The following is a 13,310-nucleotide window of genomic DNA, read 5'->3' as shown; positions in this document are numbered from 1 at the left end:
GTGTTTTTCACACTTGATCTTAGCCAAAAGAGAAAAGACCCAACAGTGTTTTTCAGACTTCAAGAAGTACAAAGGAAATTTCTGTATTTCAAAATTCGTTTAACTATACAATTGAAGAGCTTCCACTTATCTTCAATTGAAAGTGGTTAATTTGCAATATAATGACAAGAAAAGGCGAATATCAATAGAAGAGTTAAGTCTATAAATGCCTTCCAAACAATGAATTTACTCAATTAAAATCATGGTCTTGTGGACTGATTTCAGTATTTAGCAGTACCTATATGTCTGAAAAACCATTTTCAAAGAATCAAATGTGTAAAATCTCATGACAGATCAACATCAACGTGCTAATATTTGCAATCATTTTTGATGATAGAGAACACTAACTTTGAACCTCATTTAAATGTTATCTCCCCACCCAAAAGAAAATAGTTCCATTCTTTTAAGTGATAGATCTGTGTTACAAAAAATAATTTAACTCAATTATTATCGTATTGAATTTTGTCAATAAAGATTTGTGGAAATCTGTTTACTTTTTTGTTTTATTTTTATTTTTTTACTTTTTTGTTTTAAAAAGTGCTGACTTAGTTTTGCCTTTTGGCCCATAATGCCTAAAATATTTAACTGTCTGGCCCTTTTAGAAAAAGTTTGCTGACTTCTGGATTAAGGGATAAATATTTGGCTTGGTCTTATATAACTATAGATGTCTATTCTCTTTAAAGATGTTAGCAGGCTTTCCCCCCCCCATTAGTAATGTCTGCTAGCACATTAAAAACTATTAAAAAAAATATAGTACAATTTTTGTATAAGTTTGTATTTGTATTTTTACATAAATAATATACTTTGATTTGATTTTTCAGATATTTGCTACCCCAGAACATAAATGAAGAAATAATAATTTTATCTATAAATTTAATTGAATTAAGAATAATTATTTAAATTCTATTTGATAAAATGTATAGGCCTTTTTAAATTTTGAAAGGTGTTTTATTCTATATAAAGTCAGTTTTTTCTCTACTTGTAACATATAGGCAACTATATGAAATATATATGTATAAAGTTTGAGATAATTTTTATCTGTACATGTCAGTAAAAAATTCTAAAAGTTTTCTTGTGGATGCTTAATGTATATCATTTGGCATACTATTTTTAAGATATCTAATCTTAATACCTGATTTAGCTTTGATTTATTAATTAAATCTTTTTTTTCTAGATGAAGCACTGGATGATTTAAAATCCCAGAAGAAAAAAATAGTAAGTTAACTTATTTAAAATTAATTTACATAGGACAAATATATTGAGAACTGAATAAGTAATGTTTGTCTGTTTAAGTAATGACGATCCAAGTAAGAAGTATGCTTTTAGATAGTGTTTTAATGATGAAGCTAAATTCTGAATATTTTTGCTAGTTAATAATGATGGGAAAAGTAGTTATGGACTTTTTTGAATTTGAGAATCTATGCAATTGGAAGTCAGAAGCAAGTAAATAACCATATTGGAGGACTCAATGAGGCACATGGGTAAAAAATGGGTATCCAGATTATTAGGATTGAAAAAGTATCAAACATCTACTTATGTCCCTTCTCAGGTTTTCTGGACAGAATAAGGCTAAGTAATTAGGCTAGGAGAGAGAGAGAATCAAAAAGATTGGTTGTAAAAGTCAAATTTTACATGAAAAGAGTAAAGAAAGGGTGAAAGAATTTTTTTCTTTCATTTTCTATAAGCAGCTCTGATCACATGGGTATCTCTTATGGAGCCAGTTATATGTGTTCTTAAGATGTTTTTTTTTTTTTAATTTTATTTATTTATGATAGTCATAGAGAGAGAGAGAGAGGCAGAGACATAGGCAGAGGGAGAAGCAGGCTCCATGCACCGGGAGCCCGATGTGGGATTTGATCCCGGGTCTCGAGGATCGCGCCCTGGGCCAAAGGCAGGCGCCAAACCGCTACGCCACCCAGGGATCCCCTTAAGATATTTGGAAAGGGGGCCAAGCATAAGAGAAGAAGGGCCCTAGATATTTAGAGGATGATATATCATACTCACTAAGCGAATTGAACTTGGTGTTTGAGTTAAATTTACATTTTTTTAATATAATTATTTTTGAAGTATGAAAATGGTAATTGATAGCAAGGGCATGTTATGTAGAAACTTATTTAATAAAATTTAATCAGATGCATATGACCAATGTATTTTAGTGTAACATGTAATAAGTAACAATTATATATGAAACTAATAAAAATTATGAAATTTAAGATTAATGTTAAAAGTTGTTCTGTGAGGGTGCCTGGCTGGCTTGGTCAGTAGAACTGACTCTTGATCTTGGGGTTGTGAGTTCAACCCCCACATTGGACCTAGAGCTTACTTAAAAAAAAAAAAATGTTTTGTGAAATGGTAATAAAGACACTGGTCTTGAGGACTTAAGTACTTGAAAAGTATAGAACTTTAATCCCGAAATGATTTCTTACTTGTTTAAGCTTCTTCAGTGTTCAGTGAGTTATTTATCAACATTGCATTGATATTTTTCATGGCTCTGAAACATGTAAATATTATATCTTACTATATTTCTTGCATTCTGTACATCATATAACAGCCAGAAATTCAAAGTGAGGAAATACCAATGGTTCTCAGTAATATAGAAGTTGTGATGTGATTGGTTTGGTTTGCTGATGTGATAAAAGGAAGAGCTGATAGAGGTGGTTGGAGCCAAGCTCCACTTTGTACCAAAATGGAGAATTTTTTTATTAAAGTAGAAAATACAGGGAGGAAGACAAAGAAAAAAGAAGAAAATTAAAAAAATTTTAAGTGATGAGAAGCTGACCAAATGTCAGTTCAGTTATATCACTAGAAAGCGAATCTTGGAGAGCAGGTGATTGGGCAAAAACTTAATAGAGTAACAGAGCAGACTTGGAAAACTCTGAAAAGACAAGCCGAACCATCTGCTTCTTTAATAACCTTTGAAGGAATCACGACATAAAGATGCTTCATCTGGGCCTAACAGTCGGAAAATTCAGTTCAGGTGCCAACACATGTCTATATTTAAATGGTTCAAGAGGTGTCAATATTACAGAATAGTTTAGTATGTCATATTTCTTGCAGTATAATTAAAGAAAAAATAAATTGGTTGCTCCAACTCATTTTATTAATTAGGGAACACAATTTGCTTTGACTTGATTGTTTTTAGTTATAATACTGTTGCTACTGGGAACTAGTCCCTGGCCTTTATTACTCAGTCTCTTAACAGAGCTGCTTTGTTTGAGTTGCTTTATACTTTCTTTACACTTTGTTTAGAACAATAGGTGTTAAGGGTGAGTTAGTAAGGAGCACAATGCTTGTTTATGATTGTGCTGTTAATGAGAGGAAAAAGAAGGGGCACTCTGATCTTGTTCATTGATATTTCATTTTAAACTCCACATTTTTTAGCTTTAAAAATACTTTTATTATTGAAATGCGTCTAAGAAAATAACTGTCAGTCTAAAATTGTCCAATTCCTATCCCTCCTCTTTCTTTTAAAAAAATTTTATTTATTTATTAGAGAGAGTGAGAGAGATCACCGAGAGAGGGGTAGAGGGAGAAACAGACTCCCCACTGAGCAGAGAACCCGATCAGGGGCTCAATCCCAGGACCCTGAGATCATGAGCTGAGCTGAAGGCAGATGCTTAACTGACCAAGCCACCCAGGCACTCCTACCACTCTCTTTCAATAATAAAATGAATACAAATTATATTTATTACATGACATTTTATGAAAGGTCGTTTCCTTAGGGATCTATCTTTATTTTGAAAAGGTTTGCAATATGATTTGTGTAAGTGTAATGTGTAAGAATGAACATGAGTTATCAATTGATTAAAAAATTAAATTATTTTAGGAAAATTGGTATCTTGACAATGTTTTAAATTTAAGAACTTAATGTAAGTATTATTAAAATAAAGCTAGGAATTAATCTTTAATTAATCTTAAAAACTCCCAAGTCTAGATGTGTATATTTTGCTACTAAAACAAACATTCAGTTTTTTAAAATTACTGTTTAATAGATAATCCCTTTGCATCCATGAGCATTTCAAGAAAACAGTTCAAAATCGGATCCATCAGAACACGAGTTTAAATTTAAGTGGCTTCATGAAAATGCTGTACTTTGTCAAGCATAGTATTTCTTATTTTTTAAAGATTTTATTAATTTTTTTTTAGAGAGAGAGAAACTGCGCTCATGCATGCATGAGTGGGGGTGGGATGGGGAGTGGCAGACTAGCAGAGTGGGAGGGAGGAAAAGGAAGGGGAGAGAATCTCCAGCAGGCTCCAGAGGCAGGCTGGATCTCACAACCCTGAGATCATGCATGACATGAGCAGAAACCAAGAGTCAGTACCTCAACTGACTATGGCACCCTTAAGGAGAGTATTTTGTGTAGTAATTCCTTTCTGGCATTTCTCAGGAAATTCATGTTTTTCTAAATTCTGAAGGGCACCTAGGTGGCTCACTGGTTGAGCATCTGCCTTTAGCTCAGGCCGTGATCCTGGGGTCCTGAGATCCAATCTCCGCATTGGGCTCCCTGCAGGGAGCCCGATTCTCCCTCTGCCTATGTCTCTGCCTTTCTCTGTGTGTCTCGTGAATAAGTAAATCAAATCCATCAGTCAATCAATCAATCCTGAGAAAGTCAGTTGAGATATTAGAACACGGGAGGAAATGTTATAATTCTGAGTATTATAGCTTAACAATTAACTACAAAATGTTACTGGTTCAAACGAATCTATTAACGCTGGTTGAAGGAAAGAGCAGGAAATGCTGACATTCTGAGCTCTAGGTTAATATGGACATTTGTGGGAGAAGGACAGGAGCATGTAGTAGAGAAATCTTACAATCTAATTAATCTGTCTTGCTTTTGTGGCCATATTATGTTTTATGGGCCCTGTCTCTTGTTAATGGTGAAATTTTTTTGCAAATAAGTAATAATAAGCTTATACTCATGGTATGTTTTATGTATAATCCTGTTAATGACATTACATGAAATAAATTTTGGAAGCAAAAAAGTCCTTAAATTAGCAAGTTCAGCATGTAATTCTGTGTAGTGCTGTTCACCTCACGAGAAGTTTCAAATGTTATATTTTTATATTACCCAATAATGTTTGCTGCCATTTTCTAGTATTTGAATATTCACTCTAGGCTCCAGATCTTTGTAAATACTTTAACAGAAGAAATGCAGAGAGAAAAGATGGGACTATTATTGTGGAATACTGCTGTATGAAATCAGAAAATGATATAAAATCTGAACTAGTAAAAACAGTATTGATTTCAGCAGTAGAACCAAAATCAGGGTAAGCAGACAGATTTTCATCATTGTAAAAAGATGAGTTTAAATAATGCAACATGTACCCTAATGCTCTGAGTTGAATATGCTTTGGGGCACACTCCTAATAATTTGACCGAAGTTAATATATAACAAAATAAATTTTTCTACATCTAGAGTTTTTGCCATGAAGCAAAGATGAAGAATATTGGATAGAACAATTGATGCTTTGTGTGTTTTAAAATTTTAAGAATGATAATTTAAATATTAAATATTTGTACGATTACCTTTTAAAATTAAATTTTTTTTCTGACATTTGTGTTAATGTTCCCTTCTTTTAGTGTCCATGATGGAATGTCTTAATCAAGTAGAAATAATTTTTACATGTTATTGAAATATATAATCTTGACAAAATATTGATTCATAATGTGATTATTTTGTTTTTTAAATAAAAAGCTCAGAAACTTTTAGTATAACGTATCACAGAAGAACAGTTCATTCGTTGTTATATCATTCATTACTATTTAACATATAAAAATATTATGAAAAACAGTAACGTGTTTTAGGGGATTCTGAGTATCAAATTTTCATTCCTGAATCCTGGGATTAATATGTTGGGTATTTGGAAACACTGCTGTTTTCAGACCCATTCTGAATAATCTGAGTATATTAAATAAAGATTATGTGTTATTGTATTAGGTACTATTGTAGATTCTTTCTCTTACATTATTATATTTAAGTGCCTAACAGTGCTATGAAGAAAATATTAGTGTATTTGCTTTACAAAAAGAGAAACTGAGGCCACTGAAATTGCTCAAAATCTTTTTAAGTAATTAAGAATGGGGATGTGCTTTGAACCTAGATTTTTTTTTTCTGACTTCAGAGTTTCAAGTTTTTTTTTTTTTTTTTTTTTTTTTTATACTATCAGAATGTCTCTATTTGAAACAAGTTAGTCACTTAAAATGTATGGATGGATACATGTGTGTTAAGCTATTATGTGAAAAATTTTTGTTAGAAAAGGAGAATAGTTTACATCTTTTAGTGCTTTAGTTTATTGGAGATACTTTACATGAACATAGATATAAACATAAATATTTGCTGAATGATGTACCAGGTATTACATTCATTTGATGAAGTGGCATTTTGATTTTGAGTTTTGTGTGTTGTTTCAAAGATCACAGTTGTATCTAATCTTTTTAAGCCTAGCAATCCTCTTCATCTAGAACTGTGCTGTCCACATCAGTAGCCAAAAGCCCCATCCATGTATCTTTTGAATTACATTGTTTAAAATGGAATAAAACTACAGTTCCATTCCTCAGTTGCATAAGCAACATTTGTTATATATGGCATAGTGGTTACTGTATTAAGAACATATAAACCATTTCCATCATTATGTAAAGTTCTATTGCTAAACATTGACCTGAAACATCAAAAATTAATTTGTAGAGATCAGGGGTGTAGTTCATTGATATTCCATGTAGATTATGTTGATTTAGGGATATATGGTATCATGTCCTCTATCTTGATTTCCAGTTTTTTCTCAACTCTAAAGTGAACTGCAAACCTTTCCTTTACATCAGAACATTAAACCTGTTTGTTTAGAGAATTTATCATAATTTTGAAATAATTAGGAAAATGTTTTAGTTTCACTAAACCAAGGTTAATAAATCATTCATCTAAGTACTTAGCTTCTTAAATGTTGAATTGAGTTTTTAATGAGGAATCCATTAACTATGATTGGGTAGCATATTTTTAACTGTATTCTTAACTTGGTAAATGTGCTCTGTGTTGTGTTCTAAAATAAATGACCTTTGGAATAAATATGTCATTTAATGAATCTAAGTGGCTGTCAGTGGTCACTGAGAAGGAAAAGGTCCCATTCCAATTTTTGCAAAGCATTTTCTTCTATACATTAGCTATTTGTCATAATATGACTGCCTTGTACTAAAATTAAATTTTTTCTGATATTGGGCCATAACTGCTAAAATGATACTTTACTAGTTATTGCTTTTTAAATTAAACCCTGTATTTAGCCATAGAGTGACTTGTGTGTATTGTAAATAAAATGCTGTAACAATGAACTGTTTTAATTACAGTCCCTAGTGTGAGTATAGAACTCAGTAAAATTTTTACTTAAATTCTTACTGTGTTTTTTTCCCTCTAAAGTTGTTTGTATCTAAGTAAAAAAGGGGGAGCTTCAGCTTTTAAAGTCATTTGTTCAAATTCCATGGCTGTTCTCCCAGCTAGTGAGTTTTCACTGCATTTGCAGCAAGCTAATTGCTTCTGCTAATAAATAATCTAAAATCGATGCTGACAGCAGTTAATTGGCACAGAGATTTTATTTTGTAAAGCTCTTGGCTAACGACCTTCTTTAAATTAATAGCATTAAGTGCTATGAGGAAATAAATCTGAGGAATTGCCTGTCATTTGCTTGTCATGTCTAATAACTTCCAATAATGATGGCTGATAGATTTTTGCACATTCCATTATTGAAGTTGGTGCATGTAATTATTCTCCTCATTATATGTAAACAATTAGCAGTATTTGGTATTTCCTTGCAGTAAAGCTGTTAAATACAAGTAACATATTAGGGGTTAGAAGCCATTTTAAAATCTGGATTTTAATTATTTGAATGTAGGAAGTATTTGATGCTGTCTGGATATATTATATGCTGTTTATTTTAACCATTGTACTTGAACACTTTTGGAATAGGACTTATAAAAATAAGTAGTGTGTATGTTTTCAAGTGTGACAATTTATGGAAATTTTTGTTTGTAGCTTGAAGAAGTCATGGAAAAAGAAACTTATAAAACGGCTAAATTAATTCTTGAAAGGTTTGATCCGGACTCAAAAAAAGCAAAGGTAAGACTGTTATATCAGTGCTATTTATAAATAGTGCATTGTAGTAGGTCACTGTAATAACATTATTCTAATTGACAGGAGTTTGAGCCGCCATCTGCTGGAGCAGCTGTAACTGCAAGACCTGGACAAGGTAAATAACTTTGTAGAAACTGCTGCTGCTGTTGGAAAAATCCATATTTATCCAAGTGAGTTCAAAAGTGTGATAGAGGTGTGTAAAAACTTATGTAGAATGCTTTTATGTTAATTTATATTTGGTAATATGAGTTATGACTTGGAGTGGATGGCAATAAGTTCATTTCATTTTGATTTTTCAGGAATATGTCGATAAGTAAAAGATATTATCCATTGAGATTAAATATATAATTGGTTTTAAGCTTTTGAAATTAAAATAATTTCAACAGTATTTTATAAGTTTTTTTCCCCTGTTCAAATAAGGATCTTTTAGAATACCTTATGAAAATTCTTATGGGGCACCTCAGTGGCTCAGTCAGTTAAGTAGGATTTGGTTTATAAAAATATAAGCCTGATGTTTTGATGAGTGTAAAAGTTTACGTATGATTAAAATAAATTAGGCATAGATACTTGCACTGAACTCCTGCCTTCATAGCCGATTTAAGTTTTTTTTTACAATTTATACTACTTTTTAGTAATTTTTAAAAGAGTGTTTGGTCTATAGGCCAGGTTTCTATCATTTTTACAGTATTTTGTATAACTGGCACTAACTTTTCAAAAATACTTTTTAAATAACTTTAGGAAATAATATTTTTTAAATGTGACATTTTGTGGAAAGCAGTTGCTGTTACTTAAAAAAAATCTGTTCTTTCAGTAAAAAAAGAAAAGTATGACCTCTTTACTGACATTCTTAAGTACTTATTAATATTTAGGCAACATCATTTCCTTGAAGAATTTAAATTCATTTTTCCTTCGAAGCTTTTGAAATCCAAATACATTTTTTCCTTCTGATGTCGTATTGTAGTTATAGAAAAACCATTGCTGGTCTCTCTGCTCTTGATCCCTGTGGCATTGCTTTTGGATATCCTTTTAGGGAGAATTAACTCTTAGCTATACCATAAATGAGCTATTCGTTTAAAAGAACGTGTTAAATAATTCTTAAGTGTAAATGCCATGGGGAATACAGAGATGAATATAATATGGTTTTTGACCTTAAGCTTATAAGCTTTTTTTTTCTTTAAAAAATATTTCTTCTGACATGAGAGACTCCTAAGTCTGGGAAACGAACAAGGGGTAGTGGAAGGGGAAGTGAGTGGGGGGAGGGGGTGACTGGATTATGGGCACTGAGGGGGGCACTTGATGGGATGAGCACTGGGTGTAATACTATATATTGGCAAATCAAACTCCAATAAAAAATATACAAAAAAAATTTCTTCTGGAGTGTCCTATTCTAGTATTACTAGTTCTTCTAGGTCTGTAGTAATTAATTGCTGTTTGGAATTTTTTCCTTATTTTAAAAAATTCTAAACTATATCTCAACTTCATTCTCCTTTTTGAGAGTTATAATTGAGTTTTGTTGTTTATCTTTTCAGATCTCTTTTAGGTTCCTTTCATTTTGTAGGTGACTTAGTCATACATTCTACTAATGTTTAAGTTCTGCATTCCTGTGAGTTTAGTCAAATATTTATGTCTTTGCTTGAACCATTGTTCATTCTTTCCTTCCTTCCCCTCTTTCTCTTCTCTCCCTCTCTTTTCCTTTTTTTCTTGTGTTTTACTTGTTTCTGAACTGAAATAGAAAGGGGAAAAAAGGTACTAAATATATATATGTGTGTGTATATGTATATATATATGTATCTCATGCAAGAAAGCTAGTAAAAATTATATATGTTCTTATTTTAATAACTCTCTTGCTTGATTGCTGAACCAGAACTGTGAATCATGTGTAGAAGATATCTTTTATTTTTTTATTATGTAGTGTTAATGATATATTACATTGATATTGATTATAAAATTTGAAAATAGTATTCATCGATTTGCTTAAGTTTATTACTAAAAGGAGTATAATATGTACTGGAGATAATACTAACCTGACCATCTCTTCTTTTTTAATAAGGTTAATCTTTTAGAATATTTTTAGATTTACAGAAAAATTGCAAAGCTAGTACAAAGAATTCCCATATAACCTTGTACCAAGTATCCTCTGTTACCATCTTACATTAACATTTGCTAAAATTAATGAACCAATATTGATTCACTGTTATTAACTTAAAGTCCAGTTTATTCAGATTTCCTTAGGTTTTTTTTTTTTTTTTCCTTTTAAGATTGATTGATTGATTCATTCATTCAATCATTCATGAGAGACACACAGATAGAGACAGAGACATAAGCAGAGGGAGAAGCAGGCTCCCTGCCGGGAGCTGGATGTGGGACTGGATCATAGGACCCCAGGATCATGACCGGGGCCAAAGGCAGATGCTCAACCACTGAGCCACCCAGGCACCCATTTCCATAGTTTTTTTTTTTCTTTTCTTTAATTTTGTGTCCTTTTTCTGCTTCAGTATCTCATCCAGGACACCATCTTACATTTAGTTGACATGTCTTCTTAGACTTTTTTGGCTGTGCCAGTTTCCCAGACTCCTTGTTTTTCATTGATCTTGACAGTGTAGTCCTGACTCCTTTTTAAATAATTTTTTCTTCTTAAATTCTTTTTAAAGAATTTTTAATTGGTGGGTGCTTAGTCTTAGAAAATCCGTGTTATCATTTAGTATGAAGGAATAAAAACATAAAAGTAGATATATGTGTATATATACATATTTACATTTAATAAAATGATATGGTGCTTAGGTGCATAGCATTTATTCTAGTTCTGGAGGAATCATAGACTGAGAGATGGGAAAGCTTTGTCCTTAGTAAATAAAGAAATTTGGGGCACCTGTGTGGCTTAGTTGGTTAAGCATCTGACTCTTGGTCTCAGCTTGGATCTTGATTTCAGGGTTCTGAGTTCAAGCTCTGTGTTGGGCTCCATGCCAAGCTTTTAAAAAAAGTAATAGTTTGGATTTAATGAAAAAAGGTATTTGCCAGTGGAATTTTCTGAATAGATTCTATAGAATAAAGAAATTGAGATATTTGGGGTTGGTAAGAAATTACATTTCTTTTCAAAGTTTAAATGGCATGCAGGAATAAATCTGACTTCTGTGTACTAATCTCGGATTTGTTTTTTGTTTTTTTTTTCTGTTTTTTTCAATAAATGTTTACTTAAGTGTGTGCTCTCTGTAGGCATTGTTTTAGGCTCTAGGAACATAGTAGGGAACAAAACAGACAAAAAACTTTGTATGTGTGCATGCATGTGTGTGAGAGAGAAATATATATATATATATATATATATTTGTTAGAAATAACATATATATATATATGTTAGAGGAAGTAAATAACGGTGAATAGGGTGTGCCTTGAGTAAGGGTGGGTTGAAGTTTTAAATAAGGTTTATCAGGGAAGGCCACATCAATGTAAGTTGACATTTGATTAAAGATATGAAAGAAGTGAGGGAATGAGCCATGCAAATATCTGAAGGGGAGAACATTGTAGACAGAAGAATTGGCAAGTGCAAAGACTGAGTAGAGAGCGTACCCAGATTGCTCTGGAAATAACAAGACCAGTATGGCTGCACTGGATTGAACAAAGGGAGATACTAGTAGAAGGGGCAGTAAGAGAGGAAAGAAAGGATCATACCTTGTACGGCCTTATGGAATGTAGACCATTTTAAGAATTTCAGTTTTCACTTTTTAAAAATTTTTGTTTTTTGTTTTGAGCAGAAGATTGACATGAGCTGTATTATGTTTTAATTGGAAGGTTAGGGATGCCTGGGTGGCTCAGTGGTTGAATATCTGCCTTCGGCTCAGGGCATGATCCTGGAATCCTGGGATTGAGTGCCACATTGAGCTCCCTGCATGGAGCCTGCTTCTCCCTTTGCCTGTGTCTCCGCCTCTCTCTCTCTGTGTCTCTCATGAATAAATAAGTAAAATCTCAAATAAAATAATCGGAAGGTTACTTTGTTGAGGCTGTAAAGGGAGCAACAGTAGAAGCAGGGAGACTACTTGGGAACCTACTCTAGTAGTCTAGGAAAGCATTGATGTTGGCTTGGACCTTGGTTCAGTAACAGTGGAAGTGGTTTAAGAAGCAGTCAGATTCTGCATATATTTTGAAGTTAGAACCCAAAAGATTTCCTGATGGGTTGGATATGGGGTAGGAGAAGGAAGGATCAGAGAACATAGGATTTTGGCCTGAGTAATTGGGAAGATGGAGTTGCCATTTACTAAGATGTTAGAAATTGCAAGAGGAGCACTTTTTGGGGAAAAGGGAAGGTTTGAGGTGATATGAAGAACTGGGTTTGATTTTGGACATGTACATTTGAGATGCCAGACATTCAAGTAGAGATTTTAAGGAAGCAATAGAATATATGTCTGGCAAACAGGAAATATCTAGGTTGAAGATATAAATCTGGGTATCATCAATATGTAGATGGTATCAAAACTGTGAGACTATTTGAGATTACCAAAGATGTAGATGTGGAGAAAAAAGAGAAAAGGACCAAGCCTGCCCTGGGGCACTCTAACCTTAAGATGTCAGGAATAATGAGAAACCATAAAGAGACACTGAGAAGTGGTCAGAGGAAACCCAGGAGAATGTGGAGTCCTGAATGCTAACTAAAGAAAGTGTTTCAAGGTGTGATCACTGTGAGAAATACTGCTACGTAAGTTGAGAGTTGAGAATTGAACATTGATTTTTAACAATGTTGAGGCCCATAGTGACCTTGAAAATAATAGTTTTGGTGGAGGAATGAGGGCAAGAGCCTGATTAGAGTGGGCTTAAGAAAATAGGGAAGTAGAAAAGTTGGAGACAGAAGAGACTCTTGAATAAGAGGGAGTAGAAAAATGGGTAGCTAGACAGGGAAGCATTATGTGTATGTGAGGGAACATGCTGTATGAAAGAAATAACATGTTTGTATGCTACTGGGAGTGGTCTAGAGGACACAGAATAATTGATGATGGAGAGAGTGGACGTAATTGATGGAAAAGTGTCCATGAGGAGGCAAGAAGGGATGGGATTTGGTGTACAAGTGTGGAAGTTAGCTTTTGATGGGGCTGTGCATAGTTTGTCAGTAGTAAGGAGTGAAGACAGAGAACATGGACAGATACAGGTAATTGGTGGGAATTGTCT

The 13,310-nt window shown here is 33.0% G+C and overlaps 1 protein-coding gene across 7 annotated transcripts in view; it reads left to right on the top strand.

Moving 5' to 3' along the window:
• The window catches only part of LNPK (lunapark, ER junction formation factor), a 78,668-nt gene that overhangs the window by 34,578 nt on the left and 30,780 nt on the right, over positions 1–13,310 (top strand). For all 7 annotated transcript variants that reach the window (XR_012000329.1, XM_072752006.1, XM_025993989.2 and 4 more), the window contains exons 6-8: positions 1,214–1,254; positions 8,058–8,141; positions 8,220–8,271. Coding sequence is in view for 6 of the 7 variants with exons in the window: in XM_072752006.1 (XP_072608107.1) it covers positions 1,214–1,254; positions 8,058–8,141; positions 8,220–8,271 (177 nt within the window). In the remaining variant the exon portion in view is untranslated. The remainder of the gene's footprint in view (positions 1–1,213; positions 1,255–8,057; positions 8,142–8,219; positions 8,272–13,310) is intronic.

This window comes from Vulpes vulpes, chromosome 3 (genome assembly GCF_048418805.1).
Source record: "Vulpes vulpes isolate BD-2025 chromosome 3, VulVul3, whole genome shotgun sequence".
Taxonomy (NCBI): domain Eukaryota; kingdom Metazoa; phylum Chordata; class Mammalia; order Carnivora; family Canidae; genus Vulpes; species Vulpes vulpes.
Note: the sequence above shows the minus strand (reverse complement) of the source record. Positions and strands in the feature narration are given on the sequence as shown.